Source organism: Netta rufina (assembly GCF_964035555.1).
Source record: "Netta rufina genome assembly, chromosome: 21".
In the NCBI taxonomy this organism is placed as follows: domain Eukaryota; kingdom Metazoa; phylum Chordata; class Aves; order Anseriformes; family Anatidae; genus Netta; species Netta rufina.
The window spans coordinates 5,797,300-5,822,711 of record NC_140145.1 but is presented as its reverse complement, the minus strand read 5'-3'; the positions used below and the strand labels follow the sequence as shown (position 1 = coordinate 5,822,711).

The window sequence follows — 25,412 nt, the reverse complement described above, 5'->3', positions numbered from 1 at the left end:
CTGTTAGAGAAAGAAGCCTAACTAAAATTTTAGACAGAAGTGAAAACCTCCAGGGCAATTAAAGTGAAAACCCCATAGATTTTACAGATCCTGAGAAGAATAAACAGTGTCTCTGAAAGGAACAATTCTTTTTAAAGAAAGCACCTCACAGGAACATAAATTAAAGAATCCAAGAAGGGTTTTCAGAAGTGAGAATAAGCTCTCAGCTCTGAGGAAACTGGCTGAGAAAGAGGGGAAAAGCTAATAAAAAAATATGAATTACTGATCTGAAAGTCATACTCTACTTCTTAAAGAAAACTGTAATTTTTCAACCTTGCAATGTTCTCTGAAGACTGAATAACCGACTTCAGAGGCATGTACCATCTGGTTAGAAAACCTGGCGTGCAGACAAGTTCTGCTTCTGACATCGACTCGGTGGTGCTGCGATTCTCCCACTCTGGCTCTCCCCACCTGTGAAACGGAGACTTCATTTATTCATCCTGCAGCGTTCTGTGCTCCCTGAATGCCAGCTGGTGCAGGTTCAAAGTACTCATTTCTGGCTTCTTGCAATGACCGTCCCCGGGAAGCGAAGGAAAACAAGCACGATACCGGAGATACTGATAGGCGCTATCAAGGCTAATGACTGGAATATCGAGGAGCAGGGGATGGGCTGGGGTTTTGCAATGGAAACAGGTGATCAGAGGAGGGGTAAAACATTTGCTGGATAAACATTTGCACCAGACAAACACAGCAAAGAGGAGAGCACGATATGCAAGGAGGCGAGCATCAAAGTCATCCCACAGCACAGACCTTACTGCAGCATCAGCTGTAACGCTTCCCTGTGGTGTTAGATCAAGCACACAGTCCCCACCAGGCTGCTAGCAATATGCAGAAATTTAAAGTCAGGCCGTGCTTGTAGCCAGAGCTCTGACCACAGAGAAGTGCCAAGTTCCCTCATGCTCACTACCACGCACCAGCACAGATCCTCTGCCCCGGGTCAGGAGCAGTTCATACCAGCTGCACCCAAACAAGGGTGGCACACACACAGCTATTTGCATCTCACAAGCCTTCTTCCAGCAAACTATTTTATTCGTCCCTCCCTTCCCTTTCACTCCTAAGCACTAAGCAGCTGGTTCAAAGGCACAGGTCTTCCTAACTTCTCATCTTTGGATCAGGCTCTGTATTCCTCAGGACTGGTCAAAGGCTTTGGAAAACAGACACTGAGATACTCTATATGCATTTGAAAATGAGCTCTAAGAGACTGAAAGCTAACCTAAACTGGTCTAAACATATTTTTTTCCTCCACATGTTACAGGGAAGCCAACACGCGCTGGACGAGGGCAGCATTTTACCCGGCTGGAGGCGAGGACATGAAGCTGGGTGCTGGATCAGACGGACAGGCTGCCTGCAGCACAGCTCCAGGTGAGCCAGCGGGCGGCAAGCAGGCACAACAAGACGCAGCAGACAACTGTGTGAAAATCTGCTTATGCCCTTCCACCACGCAAAAGCTGGTTCAAAGTCTAAAGCGCAAGTTTTAATAACCCTTCTATATATAGCACTGTAGATTCAACACGAATCACACTCCAGCCTGACTGAAGAGTTTACAGTCTCTGTAATTTCTTATAAACAGACCGTGGCACGAACATGCACAAGTGAGAACTACACATTTATATACCATTTAAAAAAAAAAAAGTCATATTGAAATCAACCACAATAAATCCAAAAATGAAGGCCTGGAGAAACGAAGACAGATTCTGGTTATAAATACAAATTCATCTAGTGACCACCAACCTCAAAAAAAAAACAGTTCATCTATTTCATTGCTTTGTATGCTGACTGCAGAATACTGCATTCTGCTCTTATTTTAAATCCTAAAAGCCCAGTTCCATGTACCTCCCAATGAGAAAGCCTAAACCTCACAGCCTATTTTTACTACCCTGCGCTTAAATACAGTATTTAAATTATGACTTTAAAGCTATTCCAAGTCAACTGAAAACTTGAGCAATTAAGCAGTTATCCATGAACACCAATGTCATGGCAATCAGCTTTTAATTAAAGTCCAATTGCTACCAGCTGAGGGGACAAGGAAACCACAGAGCACTACAGCTGGGTAACTCTCTGCAACAGGATTCACACAAGCAAAGAGAATTACCCATAATAGAAAACACAACAATAGCCTAAGTCAATCGTTTTGTTTCATTAGACCCAATTGTTCTTCTGACAGTAATTATGTTTACAGAAGCAAAGGTTCCTAAGAATGAGTACAAGTTATTCCTCCCCACCACTATGAATACAGAAAACATTAGAGACAACAGTATTTGATGGAGCAGTGGTAGGTAAACGCAAGGATCTAGAAATCACAAAAAAAAAAACCAACTATATTTTAAGCTAACAGCTTGGCATTCTTCCTCTCAGGTCTGGATAAACAAGGTAGCAGCGGAAATGATGACAAGGTGTAAATACTGAGTTTGGTTTTGTTCCATGCCATCGCATATATGCCTTAATCATTACTTATCTTGAAATATAACCTTCAATTTTTTTAAAAATACCGCCTGCTATGTTATTAAGAATGCCAACTTGCACTGCACCTGTCATTTCCCATCCGACTGAAACAGAGAACTAAAAAAGCATTTTGCAAATCCAGCAAGCTCTCCACCGGTACCACCGTGGGGTCAGCAAGCAGAGAAACCTGCCCTCGGCCCCTCCTCTGCTCCCAGACAGCTCCCCAGAAGCGGGGTCCGAGGCCTCCCACGGAAGACGGGTTGTGTCAGAGAGGAGAAGGCGACATGAAGAGCTCAAACAAAACACCCAAACAAAACATTTTTACGCCTCAGGAAGTTAAACATTACCTCGGATGTATCTCGAGCAAAGAAGCACAGAGCCAGAACATCCCTACCGGCGCGTTAACATTACACTCGTCCCTACGGCACCCAGGCAAGCCTGGCTGCCCTCGCCGTGTCTGAAAACACGAGACTCCAGCACAACAGCTCGTTCATCACCCCGCTGTCCCATCCAGCGCCTTCATCCCCAGCTGTTTGGCCAAGCCCCTGACCCGTAAAGGCTCAGGCCGCCGAGGACTTGTGTTTATTAACCCGCAATCAGATGGACGCTGCTGGTAAGGAACCGAGCGGGCGATACGTCAACGCGCTGGGCAGGAAGCACCTTGACCGGCTTACGGGAACGGGCTGTTCTGAGCGGCTGCTTTTATTTTCCGAGCTCCTTCTGAGGCGCCTCGCACAGCTCTCGCCCTGCTGCTGACACCCAGGCGAGGCAGAGCTCCCCTCAGGAGGACAACGCGTCCCCAACACGGAGCCATCCCCCCAGGTGCGCTTCCACCGCGCCCAGCCAGCTCCCCCACCGCCACCACACGCGGAGGGGACCACATTTTTCCACAAATTGCTGCAGGAAAGCTCAGCGCTTACCCCCCACAGCCGCTCAGCTCCCATATGAAACCCTCACAGCCCCCTCTGGGGTCGGACACAGCAGCGCGGCGCCGCCAGACGCCTCCTCCCCCGCAGCCTCCCCCTCAGCCCCCGACCCTCAGCAGCTCCCCCCGGACCCCCCTCACCCGTCAGGGCAGCACCCCCCGGCTTCCCTCCGGCCCTCAGCCGCCTCCTCACCTGCCCCGTCCCGCCGCGAGCTCTGGGCCGGGCCAGGCCGCGGCTCCGCCCCGGGCCCTGCGCTCCGTGAGGCGGCGGCGGCGGCACTATGGCAACTGCCCCCCTCACCCCCCCTCCGCCGCGGCCGCCATAACGCGGCCGGCCCCGAGGCTCCGCTGGCGCCCTCAGGAGGCTGAGGGGGGGGCAGCGCCGTCCGCAAGGACCCGGGTTCGAGACCCCGGCCCGGCACCTGGCGTTTTTTGTTATTATTATTTATTTTTTTTTTTTTAAGGGTGGGTTTGGATAGGTTGTGGCTTGCTTTGAACCCCGCTGCCCGAGCGGTCTAACTCCTTACGGGTTCAATGATTTTCTACTTTGCTGTGGAAATTTAAGGCAAATCGGCGCGAGGTTTTCCAGGGTTGGTACCTAATCGCTGTAACAACCTCCACCCGCCCGCTGTCACTCCCCAACCGAGTGATAACCAACGCTCACAGCCAGAAATTCAGGGCCTCACCATCCCCTCACACACACAGCCCACACCCCACCGCCCCCCCGACCTACCCCGTCCTTCCCCAGGCGGGCGCGGCGCTCCTGCAGCTGCCTCCAGCCGAGTGCCAAGGGGAGAAAATCCTCCCGGGGTCACAGCTGTGCCCAAAACCTCCAGAGGAGCGCAGCCCAGACGCTTCGCCGCCTTCCCCCGTCCCCTCCGGATCACCATCCCCTTTGAATCACCGTCCCATGACCGTGACCGAGTTTCTGCTGTCACTTCCCAGGAACTGGAGCTGTGGCCCCCGAAGACGCCGGCCGGGCGCGCGCCTGGCTCCAGGCCGAGGCTGACGCAGGGCATGAGGCAAGCCCTTCGCCTCCACCACCTCCTGCGAGTTCGGGGAAGGAGGCAGAGGGAAAACCCCTCTGGGTTTAGGTGAAACCGAAGATGTTTGTTTGTTTGGCTTTTCCTCCCCTGCAAGCAGTTTGCTCTCCCTGCAGAAGAGGGACCTCAGGCAGAGAGAGAAAATTGTAGCACCGAGGTTACAGCTGAAATGTTTGCATGTTTGTTCCAGGCTTCAAGGGATGTAACGGGACGGGTTTTCTGCTTGTAAGGACCAGCACAAGCCTCCCACAGACAGGAAAAACACACTGCTCCCCACCCCTGCCAGCCCAGCTGCATAACCAGCCCCACTCGTCTCCCAAGCCTGGGAATCCCAGAAACACAAATAAATGCCTTCAAAATACATCTATTTTCACTGCCATTAGTTTAATAAGGATGCCCTGCCAAGTCCCAGCCATCACAACCTGCATCAGCAGCCTCAAAGCCGTAACTCAGCTCACTTACTGAAGGTTTCCTATACCCCTCTTGAGCATAAAGAGGATGAGGACCTAGAAATTTGGAGTCAAGAGGAGAGGCCATGCTCCATCCCGGCCTCTCATCTCCTCCCCAGCTCTGCACAAGCCCCAGGAGGTTGCCTACAGCAGGAACTGAGCAGTACAGCAATGCCCCAGAAACACTGACGGTTCCCTTCAGGGACCTGCTGTTGCTGTGGGGTCAGATCAAGCACCCGATCGATCCCTGCTCAGCAACAGCCCTTCCCACCCCACTCTTTCTAGGGACTAATCAGAAATTTGAAGTTTAACAGAAGTTACCATTAACTGATTTCCAGCTCTTGAATGCCACAGCAGCATGCAATGCCTTTTTTAATTTCCCAACCAAGGCCACCGTGGGCTGCCTGAGGAAGAGGAGAGCTCCAGGACCAGAGGACAGCAAGTGATGGGAGCAATGAAGCCGCTGTGACAAGCCGCAGGTCTGCACAGGGACATGCCAGCTGGTCCCAAGCCAGCAGCTGAGGACAGGGCAGCTCTGCTGGCTGCAGACAAAACCTGCAGAGGAGGTGACCCGTTTGCCGTGCTGCCCACAGGGCCCAGCCACTGCAGCCTGTATGTGCTGAGCAAGGTCTCCAGAGAACCCCACGCACATTTTCTCCCAGGTGCAGAAGAACAGGAGCTGCTTGGTGTTGGTCCTTCTTGGGGCTGCAGGACTCAGATGGGCTGAATGTAAAACATTCAACATTTGTATGTTTTTTTTGCAGCTCTCCTGGACCATGACATTTGCTTTTCCGCCCACATCAGAGCCCCTCTGTGGGTGTCGCTGGGCTCGGCTCCTGCACGTCACTGTTTCCAATATCCAGCTCCACCTGCATCCCTGTTGGCTGCAAGGAGAAACAGAGAGGAGCTTAACCTCGCCGTGCTGGGACAAAGGACAAGCCTGCACATCACTCCGTCACCTACCCCAGAGCCAAAATCCCCAGATCCATCCCCTTGAGGACTTTTCTGCCCTCATTTTAACTGGGTCTGCTGAACACAAATAGAGGATGCAATTTAGTAAAGAAAGATGGCCCCAGATGTACTGTTATTACTCTCGTTCAGCACATCCCGGATGCGTGTCGCTGCCCAGCACACCACCGCATCCAAAGCCGTTTGGATCAGGAGGCAGAGAGGGCTCAGAGCCAGGGGGCTGAGGCAGCGCTGCCCCATGTGTAGGCAGGATCAGGCCAGGGTCACCTCTGCAGGTGTCCGAGCTGGTTCCGCAGCATCTCGAGAGCAAGATGAGCACGAGGAACAAGGTGACCTAGATTGCAAGCAGTGCCTCTCATTTAACTTGCCTATAAATACAAGCTCAGGCTGCGGGGAGCATGTGCTCTTTTCTTCTGTAGCAGGCAGCCAGGCTGCATCTGTTCCTCTCCCATTGCACTGGGTCCCCTCATGGGGCATGATCCTGCCCTACCCCATAAGGAGCCTCTCTCTGCTCTGAGGCCAGGTCCGAGTCACTTCTCCATTGCAGAGGTGCTGGCCGGCCAGGAGCCTTACCTGCCGTGGTGACTTTGCCAAGGAAGCGCTGCGCCGCGTGGTGGCCTCCTCCCAGGGGGCTCCTTTGCTCTCCAGCAGCACCCGGGTGCTGGGCACGAAACTCCAGGAGCGGCCGAGGGCTGGCTTCAACAGGCCGGTGCTGCTGTCCCTTGTCACCTGGTTAGTCACCTGCCGCACAGACACACTCATCATGCCCAAGGAAAAGTGGTGCCACTCAGTGGAACACCAGAGATCGCCAGGAGATGATGGCCAAGCTGCTACTTGTGTGAAGTTTCTTTCTTCTCCTTCCTGTGCTCTCCTCCTTAGCATGACCGTGCCATCCCCTTGAAAAACAGCTCGTGCAACTGCACCAGATACGTACTCAGACACGAGTTCACTCCTATCTGCAAGCTGCAGCAGCTCCAGATGCTGAAGCCACCCAGAAGTTTAGTTTGTAACTTCCAAGTGTCCCTGAAGACATTTTGTCCTCCTTGGTTGCTAATCAGAGCAAAGGGCAGGACTGTCTCAATGCTTTCCCATGCCAGGTTCAGCACACCACCACTTTCTGTTGTGGCTTTTCCAAACCAAACCCATTATTTGTGGTCACTGCAACCTGCCTGGGAGCATCAAAGCAAATGCAATTGCTTGGCCAAGAGCTGGGGGAAGAACACAGCAAGGCCCTTCCCAGTCCCCAGCTCTGTGCAATGCAGTGGCCTGCAATTCCTCCATGGAAACTAAGCACGAGGTTACTTAAGAAGCTAGCCAGCCTCTTAAATCAATGGTGCGTAATCAAAAATAAATACAAACAGCCTTTCGGTCTGCCTGTACTTAACACTACCTTGCTCAATCAAGTGAATGACTTGCTGGCTGAGGACAGCAAGAAAAGCAGGCAGCAAACCAGCCCTGTCCTTGCTCCACACTTGCTGGAACAAGATATCTGCAGGCTGCTACATGGGGGAGCAGAGCACTCCGAGCACTGAGTGACAGCCTCCTGCTCGGCTGGGAATGGGGTCACCCCTCACAAGTGCTCCAAAATCTCTCCTGGGCTCCTTGCCGCGGCACATGAAGGTCAAGGCGCAGCAACACTCACCACCACCGCAAGGCTGAACTCCTTGGCCAGCATCTTCAGCTCCCTGGCCAGCTGCATCATGACGGCCAAGCCTGGAGGAGGACAAGGCATGGGGCTGCTGGGGTTCCAACTGAAAGGGGGAACAGCCCCCACGGTGCACCCTGAAGGCAGGTGACACCTAGACCTGTGGGAGCCCTGGCTATGGTGCTGATGGGCACCTTCACCCCATTTCCAGCACCCCACTGTACCCTTTGAACCCACAGATCCCTGCTGTACACCAGCACGACCCAGGGACCTCTGCTGGGAGCCCAGGCAAATGGATTTGGCATGGACAGGCCAAACCCTGAGCTGTCCCACTCTTTTGTCTTCCACCTTGGAAGCCCTAAGGCCAAAAACCCCTACGAAAGCACCAGGAGCTCCAGAAAAACTCAGCCAGGCTGATTTAGCAGGCACAGGACCCCTCTTTCCAGCTCACAGCTTCATTTTCCATGGCTGCAAGGGGAACTGCTGCGATAGCACTGGCTGCTATCAAGGTATGAGATGCTCTGGAAGGTGTCTGAGGGCCTCCTCAGCATCTCAGCCAGCAGAAAGCCCCTCAACTCCTGATCTTTGAGCCTCCATGGCAAAAAGAGCCTATGGGGAGCTTTACAAACTATGCTAGCTACTACAATACGACACCACAAGCAGAGGTTTTACTCGTTAAGCAAACAGCTCGGTGCATCCCTTGTCTCCCAGCAAAGTTTCAGACCCCCGGAATGAGCCTTCATGGCCACAGCTAGCTTGAAGTTTTGCAAATAATGCTGCAAATAATGCTATAAACAGCCTCCCCTTTTATCCAGGTGCAAAGGACAAGCCAGGAGCAGCCACACTCCCATCAGTCCTGCCCCAGCCCCAGGCACAGCACGCACAGGAGGACGAGGCTCTTCTGGAAGAGCCTTGCACCCACAGTGTTTTGCCATCAGCCTCGTGCCCCAGCGACGTGTCTCACCCTCTGACTGCCTGCCGCCCAGCAGCGGGTGGATCACGGCCGAGACCGAGTCGATCAGCACCGTCTTCAAAGGTCCCGTGCAGCTCACCGCCTGCAGGAAGAAAGCACCCCATGCAGTGCCGAGCAGTATTTTTCAAAGTCCCAAAGCTGCAGGGAGGATGTCCCCAGGACGGGGTGAGGAGAGGGACCTGGAGCCAGGCTCCTACCTGCTGGGAGAGGCGGTCCCGCACCTCCTGCAGGGCGCTCAGCATTTCATAGACGTCGAACACGCGGGCCACCTGGATCCGCTGCAGAGCCTCCAGCTGTGACAAGGCAGTGTCACCGACAGCCCCCAGGACCTGCACAGCTGCCTGCAGGCACCAGGGGCTCCCTGGCACAACAGGGCTGTGTCCCTCCCACCCTGGTTGCTCCCAGATGCTTTTATACCACGCCACAGAGACACAGACACTAATTTCTTCCCCATTTATCCCACCCATAAATGTTGTCCTCCTTGTGCTGATGGAAGAAGCAAAGCAGAGCAAACTCAAGGAGCAAGAGCATGAGTGACTGCAGCGAGCTCTCCCCTTCTCCCCAAGAAAAAACAAAGTGGCCCCAGGAGGAAGAGTTTGAACCCAGAAGAGCCCATGGGGATACAGACGACAGCTGAGCCACCTCTGGGGCTGTCGGCAGGTGAAAGCCAAGGCATTTTTAGCACAACTGGTGGAGGAGCAGCGCGACGGGCTCCACAGAACTTGCCTGCTCTTCCTCATCCTCTGCCTGGGCCTGAAGCATCTGGTAGAGGCGGGAGGCAGTGAACCCCCCCGTGGAGTCCAGGAACAGGACGTGCTGCTTGAGGCCGAGGGACACGCTGGCCGCGATGCTGAGGCACACCTGGAGAGGCAGGGATGTGGCAGCAGCAAAACCCCAAAGGACAAGGGGAGCCCTCAGGGTCCCCTGACCTTGGTGGCAGCCCCAGAGCCACCAGGGATGGCCAGAAACCTGGTCCCAACCTCCTACTGGGGCTGCCTTGTGCTCTGGGAAAGGCCGGAGACCACTGGAGATGCAACCAGTGCCTGAGCAACGCCTGTTTCACCCACCACTTCATTTTTCCTCACACCCAAGGAAAAATGACAAGAGCAACGATTGCCAGTGACAAAATCCCTCTGATGGCCTTGGCCTGAGAGCCACCGAGACTGCCAAGCTGTGAAGGAAGTCTCCCCTCTTTGAGAAGTCCAAAGGCTCTCGGTTTGGGGCAGGACGTGCTTTGCATGCCTGAAGGCACCATGTCCCCCCCACTGCCACTTTTCTCTCCTCTGTCCCGCTCACCTGCGTCTTCCCGCTGCCCGGCACGCCCATCAGCTCCGTCACCTCCCCCGTGTACAGCCCCGAGTCCAGCAGCTGGTCCAGGCTGTGGGTGCAACACAAGGTGGGACCATCAACGCGCCCCCAGCCACAAAGGCTGGGATATGGGAAGCAGCAGCACCCAGACACCCGTCCCTACAGCCCCCTTCCCAAACGCAGACGCACACTTCGGGCTCTGCTCCTTCCCTCCCTCCCCCGTCTCTCTCCACAAAAGGCTGCAGATCTGCAGTGAAGGGGGCAAGGGGACTGTCCCAGGCTGGAGGGGAGCTGCGGGGCTGAGAGCCGTGTCTGAACACCCAGGGCTTTCTCTGCATCCTCCCTGCTACAGCCCAGCAAGGAGACTGGGGAAGGAGAGAAATAAGCGCAGGGAATAGAGGGCAACTCATCCCCATGCCCAATCTTGGACTTCATGACTCCAAAGCCCTCCCGGATCCACAGCCCTCTTCCCTGGAGCCCTCAAGGCGAAGGCTGGAAAGGCTGAAGGCAGTGTGTTACCCAGCCTAACAGTGAGATGTGCAAACATTTCCCCATACACGTGCGGGCTCTTGCAAGGACAATATCAGCATCATTCCCTCCAGGGACAGAAACCAGCTGACTTTGCAGCCACAGGATCAAAAACCAAATCTCTCCTCTCAAAGCCTGAGCCAGGTGGCAGCTGCTCGGGATGGTTCAGACACCGCTGAGCCTGCTCAGGGCACCACCACCACCCCACAAGCAGGGTGGCCACGGCCTTTCCCCTGGTGCTGTCCTCACCTGGGGCTCCCGGTGGGCAGGATGGCCGTGGAGCTCTTGAGCTCCTCGTAGAGATCTGCCCCGTTGGCGGGGAAGGCCGAGAACTGGGCCAGCAGCACTCGTCTCACCGCAACCAGCGCCTGGAGGGGGGAGAGACACCTCTAGAAGGGACTGGGGAAATTCGGGGACACCAATGCTCGCTGTGGGCTCCCCCCCCCCAAAAAAAAAAAAGCCCACCCAAGCAGGGAGCTGAGCTCTGAGCTGGGACGTGGGGGGCACCCCGTTACCTTGTAGGACAGGGAGCACTTCTGGGAGACATCCTCCAGGTCTGACGACACAAAGTCCACCACTGCAAACAGCAGGAGGGACGAGGAGCTGGGGGCCAAGCCCGGGCAGCCCAAAACCACGGCAGGCAGCCCCCGCGTGGGGACAGAGCACGATGCCCCCCCGGGAAGCGCCGGGGCTGATGTTCCCCACCCCAATGCCCCCCATTTTACCCGTCCTGACACCGTTTGCCCGGAGGACCTGGATCATCTCCTCGGTGAGGCCGGGGCAGAGGCCAGCCCGCAGGACCACCATGTCCCTGACCCCCCCAGGACAGGGAGCGGAGCCCTGCGGAGCACACGGAGCGTGGGTCGGGCACCAGCCTCCCGTGGGACCCCGCAGCCTCCCCACGGCGTGGCGAGACACCACCGAGACCCCGTCCCACGCTGTGGGCGATGGGGGGGCTCCATTTATCCCCTAATTTACCACCAGGCAGCCCCCAAACCCTACCAGGCTGAGGCTGGCAGCCTCACCCACGCAGCGCACGCCGAGCCCTGCTCCTGCCTCCCTCCGGGGGGGGACCCCCAGGGACCCCAAGGGCTGTGCCCCAGCCCCACACCGACCCCCCCCCCCCGGCACCCCACGACCCCCCAGCTCCCCACGGACCCCCCAGCTCCCCACGGTCCCTTCCTGTTCCTGCGGAAGGGCCGGGCCCGGCCCCGCACCCCCCCTAGCGGCAGCCGTGGGCGAAGGGTCTCGCGTGGGGGGGGGTCCCTGGAGCCTTCTCCCCTCTCCACCCTGGCTGCTGGCACCTAGGGGTGCTCTGGGGGCAGCTGGTGGGGGTGATGGGGGTGGTGGCTGTGTTAGCGGTTGGGGGTGCAGGTAAATTGGTAAATTTTAAAGTGGGAAAATAGAAATTAGCCAAAACACTCGGGAAATGAGGGGTTGGGGGGGGAGGGGGGTAGTGAAGCCTTACAGAGCTCCCCGTGCCCCCAAGCAGGGTTTTTGTCCCTTTTATCAAAGGAGGGTGCTGCGTCCAGGGCTGCCCCCAGGTGCCATTGGGGTGCCCTGCAGCTGGCGGGGGGGCACGGTCTCCCTGCAGAGCTGCTGGGGCACCCCCCCCGCAGAGCAGCTGATGAGAGGAAAAAAAAAAGAAAAAAGAAAAATAATAATAAGAAGAAGACCTGTTGTGACTTCTGAAGCTCTTTCAGGCAGGTTTGTGGGGTGGAAAATGAAGGTGCATGGGGGGGGGGCTTCTTGCTGTCCCCACAGGGACTTGCTGCAGGGGACTGGGGGCTGCCTCCCTCCCTGTTCCCCTGGGATTTCATCTCCCCAGGAAAAGCTTCCCTTGGCTTTCTCACCCGGAGCCTCAAGAGGGCCCCCAGCACCCACTGAGATGTGTGAGGCCACAGCTGCCCTTTTGGTGCTGAACTGGGGTTACTGGGGGCTCCCCCAGTGCTGCTGCTCCTCGAAGTGGAGCTGCTGGTGTGGGGGGCTCAGGCCAGGCAGGAGGGGAGCTGGCAGGGCTGAGCTGACCCTGCCTGGACCAAAAGCAACGTGGGAAGGTGTTTCTGACCCATTTGCCCAAGCACGGCCTGGAAAAGCCACCACACCAGGTCCGCCTGAGGCAGAGCAAACCTCGTACACCCTGCTGAGCTGCCTCTGGACCTGGAGGCGTAAGATCCCCAGGCTGGGACACAGCTCAGCAGGGCGACAAGATAACAAATTTCTCCTGGCACAGCCTCAGCAGGGGCTTGCACTGCCTGCTGCACTGCCTGCTGTGGCTCAGCCTCACAGCATGAGCTGGTCGGGGCAACTAAGCGGGTGTTTTGGGGGGAGAGAAGCTGCAAGGCAGAATTCCCGGAGCTGTGACCCCGTGAAATGTTGTGGGGGCTGAGAGGCTGAGCGCTGGTGTCCCTCGAGCTGAGAGCTGGGGCTCTCATCACAGCAGTGGGCTGCTGGGCTCTGATACAGACTTAGGTGTTAGACCGTGCCTGGGGGGCTGCGGGAGCACGGGACACGGGTGGGATTCCCATCAGGGTGGGATTTCCATTAGGGTGGGATTCCCATCAGGGTGAGATTCCCAGCAGGATGGGATTCCCATCAGGGTGGGATTTCCAGCAGTTCGGGCTCCCCAAAGCCCTGTAGGGAGGTGGCAGTGCTGGATGCTTCCCCCCCGAGGGCCTTCTGGAAGGTGCTGGGCACTGCTGCAGCTGCCGGCACGGGGCCACTTGTCCCTGTGCAGCTGTCTCGTGTGTCCCTAAATAGAAAGGGAGACGGGTCTGAGCGCTGGGACAGGGGTCAGCCAGCCCAGCCGTGGGCTTTTTTTGGCACAAAGCCCTCCCATTCCTGCTCCCCCTGCCCTGTGCAGCTCCCCAGGTTGAGGAAAGCTGAGATCCATCCCGGCGGGTGGGAGAGCATCCCCTCTCTCTGCAGGGAGCCGCGTCCCCGTGCACGGTGTGTCCCCCCCGAGCTGGGCTGGCTGCTGGCACCCTGGCTCGCAGCCCTCCCCGGGCACTATATAGCACGGGAAGGGGACAGGCTGCTGTGACAGGTGACACTGACACGCACCAGGAGCTGCCAGGTCCTGCCCAAACTTGGAGCTCCTTCCTGAGCCGTACGGACCCTACGCAGTGCCGGCGGACTTCTCGAGCTGCTTTTTGTTATTATTTTTTTTTTTTCCATTTATTAATTGGCCCTTAAGGATCGACAACTGTGGGAAAAGCTTCTGAGGAGCCACAGCTTTGAGGAGCAGCTTGATTTTCCAAACACTTCAGCCCGGTAATCTGCTTTTATTCATGTGTGTGGTAATTACTCGCTGGGCTCATGGTGAAGCTCAGCTCGGCGGCGTGGGCGGGCGACCCTGCTGGCACGGGCAGCAGAAAACAGAATGGGCACAAAATCCATGTTTTTCCTTAAAACTCCCAAACAGCCTAAAACATGCATCTTTTTATTTATTTATTTATTTTCTTTTTTTCCCTCTGCCCCCTAGATGGAGGATCCCATCCAGCTGAAAGAGGAAGGCAATAAATACTTCCAGGCCAGCGACTACGAGAAAGCCGCTCAGAGCTACACGCAGGCCATCAAGCTCAGCAAGGACAAGGCGCTGCAGGCAGTGCTGTACCGCAACAGGGCGGCGTGCTTCCTGAAGAAGGTGAGGAAAGCTCCCCCTTTCCATCCCCACAGGGCTGAGCACACCAGTTTAGCTCAGCGATGGTCCCATTTAACCGTTTTGGAGTGCAAGCTTTCGGCAGCCACCCTGCCCCATCTTACAGGGGCTCTGTGAGCCCTGCCTGGGGGTGCAGGGGTATCACTCGCTGCCTGTCTCAGCACAAAACAGTCACGGATCTGCAGCAAAACGAGTTGCTAGCTCTGTACCAAAACTGTCTCAGCTGCCCGCAAGGTTTTAGCAGGTTGTTTGCATCCCCTCTTCCACTGCTGCCTGCCGTTTGTTGCTGCAGCAGTGTCTGCTGTCTCACCCATCCCGCAGACCTTTTCCTCTTTTCTCTCCATCAGTGATGAGAAATGACCTAAACCTCCTCCAGAGCTCTCTCTCCCCCCCTCCCTAGGCTCCTACTGGTTTCACTGGGGTGTCCAGTTAGTGGGAGCAGAGGCCACAGTTGCCTCAGCAGCGGGGACATTCCATGCAGTTCCACTGCTAACAAATTGCTGTTCTGGTTTGACAGGAGGAATATGCCAAGGCAGCCTCGGATGCATCGAGAGGTAAGGAGGGGGCAGATTTTAGAAAGTAGAGCTGTTTTTCACACTCACTGCTCTCAGGAGCTGCAGTCGCTGTGAAGCAGATCATGATTTACATGGGGGGTTCCTGAGAAGCAAACTGTGATGCCTGGTCTTTCGGATCCCTTTCCCAGCCATCGACATCAATTCTTCGGATATCAAGGCCTTGTACCGGCGCAGCCAAGCTCTGGAAAAACTGGGGAAATTGGACCAAGCGTTCAAAGATGCTCAGAAATGTGCTACCATCGAGCCCCGCAACAAAAACTTCCAGGAGACCCTGAGGCGGCTGGGGGCCGACATCCAGGAGAAGGTAAATTTGGGGGGAGCAGTCCCAGGCTCACAGCCCAGAGGTGGGAAGTCCGAGGGCACTGCTTGCTCTGGGGTCTTGCTGGATCATTGGTCATACCGAAAATTTACAGCAGTGTAGGGGGATAAACAGGCTCTGGAACTGGAAGTTCCTACTTGAAGCATGGAAATCAAAGGGTCAGATTGAACGGGTAAATTAAAAAGCCTCACAGCTTGCTCCCGAGGCTGGGCTGGCCCTGAACATCTCGGTAAGGTCCTGGTGAGGAGCTGGACTGGCTTCAGACGGGGTCTGGCAGTCCCCACGTGGACTGGGCCCTCCACGGAGGAGCTGTGTCCCTTCCCTGCCCCTCAAAGCACCACGAGGTCTCAGATGATGGCTCAGGGTTTGGGCCCCAGTGTCTGTTTCTGAGACGTTACACTTGCTTTGTTGTTCAGCTCATTGCCTGCTAGTCGGAGGCCTGTGGTTGTCTTGAAGGGAAAAGGAAAAATTGCCTCTTGATTTTCTGCCTCTGACGCTCCGTGCTCTCTGTTGGCACAGCTGCGCATTCAGTTCTCCACGGACCTGAGGGTGCAGAAGATGTTTGAGATCCTGCTGGATGAGAACAGCGAGAAGGAGAAACGAGAGAAGGTGAGGAGTGCCCCGGCCTTGCCCGAATTGCTGTTGTTTAACACCAGAGGCCCCTGTGAGGAGCTGAAGGCCGCCTTCCCTTCCCCTGATGCGATTTCTTGGAGAAACCTCTCGGTGGGGTCAGAGCTGTGCACTTCTCCTGCCAGCTGGGCGCCCCCAGCTCCCACCAGCACATCCCAGGTCTGGGAGTTTGGTGGAGGAGTTTTGGAGGCTGGGGTCGTGCTGCTAACGTGTCCTCTTGCCTTCCCCCCACCAGGCTGCAAACAACCTCATAGTCCTGGGGCGGGAGGAAGCGGGCGCTGAGAGGATTTTCCAGAACAACGGGGTCAGCTTGCTGCTGCAGCTGATAGAAACCAAAAATGCTGAGCTGATCCTGGCAGCCGTGAGGACACTTTCGGGCATGTGCACGGGACATAAGGCTCGGGTAAGCAGCGGGGTGCTCAGGACCTTCACTGCTCTTGTCTTGCACCTGGGGAGTGGAAAATCAATCGTCGGCAATGTTTGTGAGCAGCGGGGATTTATTCTCCTTCCGCTTCTTGCAGGGAAAAAAATGAAATCCTACAAATGGCATTTTTAACTCTGGGGAAGACGAGACAAATAAGGAAGTGGGTTAACACAGACCAAAGAAACTGATCCTATCACTGCGCTCCTGACCCCTGAGGTCAAAGCTGTGCTCCTCGTGGTGCCTTTCTGTGTGCTGGTGAAGCAAAATTTAGGATGTCATCACCACTAGTGGTGGTGGGCAGGGCTGGGTCAAGCCCCGGTCCTTTGCCATGGGTCTCAAGAAAGCAACAAATGACTTGGTCTCTGCAGGGAAGTTTTGCCTGAGACTTCTGTTAGAGGAAGGAAAGCAGGGAGGATCTGCAAGACAGTTCAGATTCCTGTAAGGGGTCGCAAGGGAAGTCCCAGCAGTCTGAGCCAGCTAGTATCTAGCTTGAAATCAAGTTTTTGTCGTGCAAAATGGCCCATGAGAGGTCCCGTCTGCTACACGTGTGTGTCCACCTCCTGCTTCCAGCCAACATGAGCATGGATGTCCGTGCAGTGGTGTGAAGGAGGAGGGGGGGAAACTATAACATGACAGAAGATGGATAACACCTCAGATAAAAATCCAGTGCTGTGGACACCTATTTGCTTTCTGAAACCTTAACTGTTGTCCCCTGCACGAAGGCTGTGCTGTGAAACCCACTAGGTCAGAGTCGTCCTGAACACGCTTCCCCTGACTTGCTGGTGTCACCATGCATGGGGCCGCTGTGTGATGACACGGGGTTTGCTGGCAGCCAGGACAGGTTCCTGCACTAAACTGTCTCCTTGTTATCCACCTGGTGTGGGGACCAGCCCCAGCTGTGCTCATCTCACCATCCTCAGTGTAAATAGCCCATCATTTCTGACAACTCTGGATTTTTAGGAGTTGTTTTATAAATGAATATAAGGCTAAAAAGCAAAACTGCCCTGTGCAGACTCAGGATTCACCCAAGAAAATTCTTTTTTACGAGCCAAGCCTGACTTTTGTAAAGCATGCAGGAAGGACAGGCTCTTCCCCTTTGCTGACTGCTGCTTGGTTTTCTCCTTTCTGGGGCCAGGCCACCGCGATTCTGCACTACCTGGGCATCGACAGCATCTGTATGTGGATGTCGGTGGACAACGAGGAGATCTCCCTGGCTGTCTGCAACCTCCTGCAGACCATCACTGACTGCTTGCTGGGCCAGGGCAAAGAGGAGCACCACGGGAAGGAGGAGGCTCTGGTGCTAGGTAATGTGCAGTCCCTTGGTCTATCCGGAGAAACAGGTGCTTTCTGCTCTGCCTTAAACACCTACATTGCAGCCATGTGGTGGCTTTGAGTGGTTTTCACTGGATTTGCCGGCTTTCAGAGAAAACTTCTCCTAACTGGCTGCTACTGCCTTGCTTCTGTAGATACTAAAAAAGACTTGAGGATGATCACAACACGTTTGCTGGATATGTTGGTCAGTAAGAAAGTGTCTGGGCAAGGACGAGACCGAGCTCTCAACCTCCTCAACAAGAACATACCGAGGAAAGACCTGAAAGACCACGACAACAGCAGGACCATCTTTGTCATTGACAACGGTGAGTCCTTCCCCTCCGTTCCTGCTCTGGCCTGGGAGGCATGGAGCTGCCTATTGCTTGAATAGGTGGAAAACTGTTCCTCTCTACAAAATGAATTCACTCGTTTTTTTTTTATTTGGTGCATGCAAGCCTGGAGCAAATTCAGAGCTTATTAGCAGGAAACAGTTTTAAGGTTAAGAGGAAAAAAAAGCATGTATGACAACAAGATCTCTTCAGTTTCCAGAGAATTGGTTTAAGCTTCTCCAGTTAGTTTATTCCAGTGTATTTGCTGACGCTTGTAATGTTAGGGCAATTTGGCTTGCATAAATTGGGTGCCTTAGGCAGGAGGAGATGAAAAACCACTGGGTTTCCTGGATGCTTGAATTTAATTTCTAAAGGGGGGAGGGTTAATGTGTGGGCTGTTTTATATCAATTCCAATGTGTGCGTGTTACCATTTTGGTGAAAGTTATTTAATAATGCTTCTAGCAAAAGGAGGGTTGAGACACCCAGAGTCACTTGAAGGTCATGACTTCTCCCCAGTAAGAGCCTCCAGCCTGGGAGGTCAGGGGGCTCAACGCCTCCTGACCCAGCTGGGGCCCCACGGCACAGTTCTGCTTCTCCGAGAGCTGGATAAATGCTCCATGCTGCAAACCCACAACCCACCAGCAGAAAGTCCCAGTAAATATCTCAATAACTTCTTTGTCTACAGCTTACGTGATTAGGCTATGAAAAACTAAGATGGTTGTTTTGTTGCAAGAACCCAGCAAACTATCCCAAATGTTGTCCAGGCCCTCTCTGCTCTAGCAGCCCTATCACTTCATTGTTCCCAGGCTTAAAAAAGATACTGAAAGTGGTGGGCCAGATTCCTGAGATGCCTGACTGCCTGCCGCTGACAGAGAACACCCAGCTGACTGCGTCCATCCTCCTCAATAAGCTGTACGACGACCTGCGCTGCGACCCGGAGCGTGACAACTACCGGGTGATCTGCGAGGAGTACATCAAGTGAGTCGGGTGGGCTCGGGGCGCAGGAGAGCTAAAGAAAGCGACGGGCTCTGGCAGTGCAGCTAGATGCCAGACTAAGGCCCTGGGGGATGATTTGCTTGAGGTCCTGCACGATTCCTCAGCATGGGTCCTCAAATCCTCGTGTACTCCTACCTGCTGGATCACGACCTTTGCATGGATTTGGGCTGGGCTGTGTCCCAGATACCTACATATTTCACCAGTGGAGTGAAATCCAGCAGAGAAATGAAGGTCCTGTTACCCTCTTGAAACAAAACTGCTCTCTATGTCTCTGCTTCCCCTGACAGAGTGCGGCAGGGGGGATCCCTCAGGCAACCTGAACATCTCTCCATGCCGCACCCCACCATTCCTGGTGCCCTAGCTCTCCCATGGGGTGCAGTAGCAGTGGGTCTAGCTTTCCAACTGCCCCCAATCTGGTGGAGGACATTCCCTGTCCCACAAAGAGCTATCCAAGGGAATGAGAACAGTGAGCAGCCACTGAGCCATGTGCTGACTCCCTCTGTCCCATGCAGGAGCAAAATCGACCCCCAGAACATGGACAAGACACTCCACGCCATCCAGATGGTGTCTGGGGTTCTGCAAGGGCCCTTCGACTTAGGCAACAAGCTGCTGGGCATGAAGGGAGTCATGGAGATGATGGTTGCCCTGTGTGGGTCCGAGAGGGAGATTGACCAGCTGGTGGCTGTGGAAGCCCTCATCCACGCCTCCACCAAGCTGAGCCGGGCCACTTTCATCATCTCTAACGGAGTGACGCTCCTGAAGGAGATCTACAAGAAGACCAAGAATGAGAAGATCAAAATCCGAGCTCTGGTGGTAAGGATGTCAGCCCCCTGCCTCTTCTCCACCTGCCCTGCTCCCCACCGTGCCCCTGGACTTGGGAGAGGGAGGAGGTCCTGGGAACGTGCTGGGTCACCCCTCGCAGCTGGGGGATGGCTTCTGGTGCTTCCCCTGCAAGACAGGGGGAGAGAGCAGACCAGAAAAGCACAGGGGTTATTGGCAACATAGAAGGCAAAACTGGTTAAAGACATCCCATAAGAGCACAGAATTGGACCGCTGTGCTACGAGCTGAAAAAATCTCCTGGGTATTGGGATGTTTCCTCTTAGACCTGACTTCAAATTTTAGATATGGGATTAGGCTGATTCTGGGCAGCACCACTGGAGGATTAATGAACCTTTCTCCCTGGTGTATTTTCTTCTTCCTCCTCAGGGTCTCTGCAAGCTGGGCTCAGCAGGAGGAACAGATTATGGACTTCGACAATTTGCTGAGGGGTCCACTGAGAAGCTGGCCAAGCAGTGCCGAAAGTGAGTTTTACCTTGTCTTTTCTCCTGTTATTCCATACTTTCTCAAAATGCAATTTGCTCCTTCCCCATGAGATCCTGCCCACACATTGCCTTCATTTCTTGTTGCTGCTTGACAGCTGATAATGCCCGTGGGGCCATTGCTCCAGGACCTGGAGCTCTTCAAAGCCTCAAGCAGCTGGTGTTCCCCCTGCCTCAGTGCTGTGTAGCTGTCCTAATCTGTTCTTCCCTGCGGCCTTTAGGTCCCTTGCGTTGGGCCATGGGAGGAGGTCCTGTCTCAAGGGACCCAGAAGGGAGTTGCAGCAGGACCTACGTACAGGTTCAGGCCTGACGCAGTTCTCAGCCCATCTTAGTTTTTTCCTCTCAAATAAATTAGTGCTGGCTCCTGAGATAAATTCGGATTTCTCTCTTCCAGGTGGTTGTGCAACACCACCATTGATGCCCGCACCAGGAAGTGGGCCGTGGAAGGACTGGCATACCTGACCCTTGATGCAGATGTGAAAGATGACTTCGTGGAAGACGAGCAAGCCCTGCAAGCTATGTTTGAATTAGCCAAGGTGCTTCCCCCTTACCTTGTTCTCTCACTCCTTTGGTAGCATCAAGCTCTCCAGAGTAACACTGTCTCCCCAAGCCAGTAAAGTTGTGACCCCAAAGTCTCATCTGTATCTAGCCTAGCAAAATTTCAGTTTTTCAGCAGCTGAGACACCTCAAGCTTGTTCTCATCCTGGTCTTCTCCCAGGAGTGTGGAAAGTCACTCTTACCTTTACTATCAGTAGGTGTTCCTGCACAAAAAACAAAGGCATCAAGATTTGGACAGCATCTGATGAGACCACATCCTGTTTAACCTTAATTTCCATTTTTCCCTGACCTGGGGATAAGCCAATGGGCACTTAGCTAGGACTGCCACCATGGTGGCTTGCAGTCTGGGGACATGTTTCCCTGCCATGTTCTCTTCACCCTCACATGAACTTCTATGTTTCTGTGCAGATGAGTGACAAGACTATCCTGTATTCTGTGGCTTCTGCGCTGGTGAACTGCACCAACAGCTACGACACCAAGGAGCTGGTCCCGGAGCTGGTACAACTGGCAAAATTCTCCAAGCAGCACGTGCCTGAGGAGCATCCAAAGGTAGGTTGGGGGAGATGCTCAGATCTGAAGATTTTCTTCAGTGTATTCATTGTCACAGATCTCAGGCCTCCTGGCTCCCAGGCTACGAGGCTGCAATCTCTGTGCTCTCCAGCCAGGCTTGGCTGTAGTCGAGCAGGATGGGGGCTGCTGAGGGGCTGACCCCTTTCCAATGTCCCCCCCTGCCAGGACAAGAAAGATTTCGTTGTGAAGAGAGTGAAGCGGTTGCTGAAAGCCGGCGTCGTCTCTGCCTTGGCCTGCATGGTGAAGGCAGACAGTGCCATCCTGACGGACCAGAGCAAGGAGCTCATAGCCAGGTGCCTGCCTTCTGTCCTGGGAGCCAGGGGTGCTGGCCTGAGATGGGTGCCTGGGCTGGCTCCTTGTTTGCGGGGTGGTGCCTATGGGGGCAGGATGAAACGGGGGTGGAGAAAAGGCTTAAGCACAAAGCCTTTCTTAACCTATTTCATAAAAATGCTCGTGCTGGCATCGAAGCTGGCTTACGGGGCTGTCTTGCAAGGTTGCGTTGTGAATTTCTAGTCACCCGTACTGGTTATTGCCGTCTGGCATGGCTGTTTCACTGAGCAATCCTGTGCTTTGCAGGGTGTTTCTTGCATTGTGTGAGGACCCCAAGGACCGTGGGACCATCGTCGCTCAAGGTGGTGGAAAGGTAATGATTCTTATCTGCCTGATGTGCATCTAATGTCTGTCAGGAGACTACAGTGAGGGAAGGTGGCAGAAAAGCCTGAGCTGTCCTGGTAGCCCCTGGGGCACAGACTGGCTGCAGTCTTACCTCTGCAAGCCTCTAATGAAGCTTGCAATGAACCTCTAATGAACCTTGAAATAACTGTTTGTCAGCTTCCAGCTCTGGCATGGTGCATGTATGAGAGCAAATGGAAAACATCACTGTAGGCTACTGTCCAGACCCATTTCTCCAAGAGTCAAATCTTTAGGATATTTTAAACTTATCTTAGCATACATCAAGGCAATACCATGAATCTTCTCAGGGGCATTTAATGCTTTCCTCTGTGTCACTAGGCCTTGATACCTCTGGCTCTCGAAGGTACAGATGTTGGCAAGATAAAGGCTTCTCATGCTCTGGCAAAAATTGCTGCTATTTCCAATCCAGATATAGCATTCCCAGGAGAGAGGGTAAGTTAAAATATATATATATAATAATTAACTCCATTAGCAAATGGAAATTGCCAAGATCTGAAAGCTGGAAAAGCGGGTGACATGTGTAACATGCTCTGTCATAGGTGTATGAAGTGGTGAGGCCTCTTGTCAGCCTGCTGAACACAGAGAGAGATGGCCTCCAGAATTATGAGGCTCTGTTAGGTCTCACTAACTTCTCAGGAAGAAGTGACAAACTTAGGTGAGTGTACCTGCTTTTTGACCTACCTTTCTTTCCCATACACTTTATCAGGAGTCATTTTTCTTTTTTTTTTATCAGGAGTGAATTTCAGTTCAATGCTTTTCTTACAGGACTGCAAAGACTGATTAATTTGAGCTACCTTTGGCAGAGATAAAAAGGTCTTAGAACAGAAACATTAATATAATAATAATCAGTAAGAATAATTGCATGTTCTCCCCTAGAAAAATGAAAAACAATGTGAATTCAATTGGAATTAGATAAGGGATGAAGCATGTGTCATGAGTTTCATGAGCCGTGGGCACAGATTTATGTCAAGCCCTTCCCTGCCTCCCCTCTGTCTGCAGTTAATATTTTAGTGTGACTATGGCATGTCCCATAATCTATTCTGACTCCTCTTCAACACAGGATGAAGATAGTCAAGGAGAAGGCATTGCCAGACATTGAAAACTACATGTTTGAGAACCATGACCAACTTCGACAGGCAGCCACAGAGTGCATGTGCAACCTGGTGGTCAACAAGGAGGTAACTCACTCTGCATCTCAGACTTGACTCCATGCACCAGCTCGTGAGCCACCTCAGTGATGCATGCATAACTGTGTTGTCTCTGGATATCATGTGGTGTTTTTCAGGTACAGGAGCGGTTTGTGGCTGATGGAAATGACCGGCTGAAGTTGGTGGTGTTACTGTGTGGTGAGGATGATGAGAAAGTGCAGAGGGCAGCAGCAGGAGCCCTGGCCATGCTTACAGCAGCACAAAAGAAACTCTGCTCTAAGATGACTGAAGTGGTAAGACCATCAGTAGAATCGCTGGCAGTGTAGAGGTAACCTTGAAAAGGGCCTGGCTCAGTGAAAATGCTCATAAGGAAGATGTAGTCTACCAGATGGCTAACAAGGAGCTTAGTGGTGAAGCTGAGACCCAGGTGTGCATGCTCCTAGTTCACTCAGGCACAAAGTAAAACAGTCTTGTTTATATCAGCCTCCAAGACTTCATCTCAGATGAAACATTTTTATGTAGCTATTCCTCAAGTGAGGTCCAGCATACTAACAGTCAAACAAGGTTAGGAATGCAGAATGGCATTCAATAGAGATCCTTAAAACCTGCCATACGTAACCTGAAATCCAAACCTTGCTTCATTCAGAAATTAAAAGAGCTTGATCAGTAATGTATTGAGCTTCACAGGTACCAAAACATCTCCGCTTCCTGCAGAGATCTCTAGTCCTGAGTGCAGACCCTGCATAACAATAGCTGAGGCTGACAAACCCTCTGTTAGTGGCACACATGCTGATGTTGGACACTGGGGTTTGTTCGAATACAAATCATCAATCGAGCCAAAGGAGGGGCTCAGGAGAATTACTGGGGGGAGTGGACTGCTTCCAGTCACCTCAGCTGTGTTGCTTCTCTAGCAAGATTCTCTGCTCAGAGATTATGCAGCAGCGTAAATGTGGAACGTCTGTTTTATGTGGTGCTAGGGTCACGAAAACTCCTGATGGGGAGGGGGGCGGGCGATATGTGAAGGGGTTCACAATTTTGGAGTCAGGTTTCCTTAGATACAGAACCAACTAACCATACCTGACGTAAGTATGAAGAGGTGAGTCCCTGTTCTTCCACTGGGACATGCCTCGCCAAACTTGTGTTCTTGGTTGAGGTATTCTTCAAACCAGTACTAATGCTATCTCCCTTCCTTGAAGACCACCCAGTGGCTTGAAATCCTGCAGAGGCTCTGCTTGCACGATAACATGGAAGTGCAGCACCGTGGACTGGTCATCACTTTCAATTTAATCAGCGCCGACAAAGAGCTAGCAAAGAAGGTGGTGGAGACAGAGCTCCTAGAGATCCTGACCTTCATCGGCAAGCAAGAAGATGATCCCAAGAAGCAGCACATCATTAATGTAGCACGTGATTGCCTCACAAAATGCATGGATTATGGACTGATCAAACCTCTCTCTCGAGCATGAGGAAATGAAAAGTACTGAAAAAGGCTGAGTGGGGAGAAAAAAAAAAAGCTACTGGGAAACGAGGAGAACAGAGCCACGAAGAAAACTTATTCCCATTGTCAAGGCATAGACTAGAGCTGGGGGACAGTTTTAGAAGATCAGAAACTGTATTAGGGAAAGGATGACATTTGCATCAGAAATTTGGAAGATGTCCATCTGAGTAGTTTCTGGATGGTGCAAATTATTTCCTTGTCCCCATTCAGCTGATAATACTTAAAAGTTTCAAGGCCTAGCTATGGAAAGAGTTGGTTGTTTGGGAATGTGCCAGGGGCTGTTGAAGAAAACTCAACTGAAATTGGTTCTGCAGCCATCCACAGCTCCTGGTACTTCAGTAATTGCTACCAATGATGGAACCAGGAGGAGGTTTAATTGCATCCCATCCTGCATTCAGAAAAGAAGTTGGCTGTTAGTTGTGTGCTTTTTTTTTGTGTTGTTCATTTATGGTATTTTTAAATGTTTTTAAGTGGTGTGCCAGAGTTTGAGGCTGGAGGATGAACTTTTAATAAATTTATTACTTCGTTCCATGTGGAATTTCTACTGTTCTGCTTCAATTAAGCAAATGGAGGATCTAGGGCAATTCCCAATCTCAAGTTTGCTTCATATCCAGCAATGTGAGCACAAGCTGAATTTACACCACTTGCAAAATAATCTAATGCTGCTCAAAAGAACGTGTGAAGGCACTGTGAATATAGGCTATCTGAAGAGGCAGCACTAATGGGATAAGCTGGCATTCATATCAGGGCACGCAGTGGGCTCAACGTGGAATTTTGAAACTATCTCACTTAGGAAAGAAGAATGAGAAGAACACCAGGTGATCAAATTAAATTTTTACTTTATAGAAGTTTACAATCAAGTACAGATTCTTTACGCATACTATGCACACTGATCACAGACTTTAAAGACTTTTGCTTTAATTAGCAGAGGGGAACAGAAATCTGAGTATACAGTAACTACAATCAACAATGATCTAAAAATGAAGTACATTCAACCATTTCTGATCATAATAATTGTCAGTGATCCTTGTCTGATAGGCACGGCATGATTAAGTGATTGA

General features: G+C 53.0%; 3 protein-coding genes across 7 annotated transcripts in view; 1 reads left to right on the top strand and 2 right to left on the bottom strand.

Annotated features, from left to right (window-relative positions):
* RFFL (ring finger and FYVE like domain containing E3 ubiquitin protein ligase) overlaps positions 1-4,262 on the bottom strand; it is a 33,341-nt gene extending 29,079 nt beyond the window's left edge. Inside the window, exon 1 of one of the 3 annotated variants that reach the window (XM_084299618.1) lies at positions 4,140-4,262. The gene's annotated coding sequence lies outside the window, so the exon portion shown is untranslated. Of the gene's footprint in view, positions 1-3,599; positions 3,625-4,139 lie in introns of those variants that run through there. The other 2 variants (XM_084299621.1, XM_084299622.1) reach the window with 2 other exon arrangements.
* Positions 4,263-4,829: 567 nt separating this feature from the next.
* Positions 4,830-11,504, bottom strand: RAD51D (RAD51 paralog D). Of its 3 annotated transcripts, none has more exons than XR_014619038.1 (11): positions 11,047-11,417; positions 10,837-10,898; positions 10,571-10,689; positions 9,782-9,863; positions 9,212-9,346; positions 8,683-8,778; positions 8,477-8,567; positions 7,510-7,580; positions 6,441-6,608; positions 5,549-5,782; positions 4,830-5,453 (listed from the first exon to the last, which is right to left on the bottom strand). XR_014619038.1 is itself a non-coding variant. In XM_084299644.1 (11 exons), exons 2-11 carry the CDS (start codon positions 11,126-11,128, stop codon positions 5,699-5,701), a joined length of 990 nt encoding a protein of 329 aa, XP_084155770.1. In that variant the 5' UTR covers positions 11,129-11,161; positions 11,480-11,504; the 3' UTR covers positions 4,830-5,698. The 3 variants fall into 3 exon arrangements, 2 of the variants coding, with proteins under 2 accessions (XP_084155770.1, XP_084155771.1); XM_084299644.1 differs by adding an exon at positions 11,480-11,504 and having other exon boundaries at positions 4,830-5,782; positions 11,047-11,161; XM_084299645.1 differs by having other exon boundaries at positions 4,830-5,782; positions 11,047-11,161; positions 11,324-11,413.
* A 1,883-nt stretch (positions 11,505-13,387) lies between these two features.
* On the top strand, positions 13,388-24,882 carry UNC45B (unc-45 myosin chaperone B). The gene is made up of 20 exons (XM_084299630.1): positions 13,388-13,594; positions 13,806-13,967; positions 14,500-14,536; positions 14,686-14,861; positions 15,396-15,485; positions 15,742-15,909; positions 17,066-17,234; positions 17,397-17,567; positions 18,378-18,549; positions 19,080-19,380; positions 19,775-19,869; positions 20,282-20,423; positions 20,854-20,994; positions 21,181-21,308; positions 21,592-21,658; positions 22,027-22,140; positions 22,248-22,363; positions 22,769-22,886; positions 22,994-23,149; positions 24,053-24,882. Exons 2-20 carry the CDS (start codon positions 13,806-13,808, stop codon positions 24,317-24,319), a joined length of 2,790 nt encoding a protein of 929 aa, XP_084155756.1. The 5' UTR covers positions 13,388-13,594; the 3' UTR covers positions 24,320-24,882.
* The last annotated feature ends 530 nt before the right edge of the window (positions 24,883-25,412 follow it).

Bases quoted from the DNA above. Each gene is read 5' to 3' on its own strand.
- UNC45B (XM_084299630.1), top strand. From the start codon at position 13,806: ATGGAGGATCCCATCCAGCTGAAAGAGGAAGGCAATAAATACTTCCAG. The intron at 19,870-20,281 runs GTGAGTTTTACC...TCTCTCTTCCAG, and splicing joins CTGGCCAAGCAGTGCCGAAA to GTGGTTGTGCAACACCACCA. The intron at 23,150-24,052 runs GTAAGACCATCA...CCTTCCTTGAAG, and splicing joins GCTCTAAGATGACTGAAGTG to ACCACCCAGTGGCTTGAAAT.
- RAD51D (XM_084299644.1), bottom strand. From the start codon at position 11,128: ATGGTGGTCCTGCGGGCTGGCCTCTGCCCCGGCCTCACCGAGGAGATG. The intron at 8,568-8,682 runs GTAGGAGCCTGG...TTCTTCCTGCAG, and splicing joins GGGACCGCCTCTCCCAGCAG to GCGGTGAGCTGCACGGGACC. The intron at 6,609-7,509 runs GTGAGTGTTGCT...TCTGTGCGGCAG, and splicing joins AGTTCAGCCTTGCGGTGGTG to GTGACTAACCAGGTGACAAG.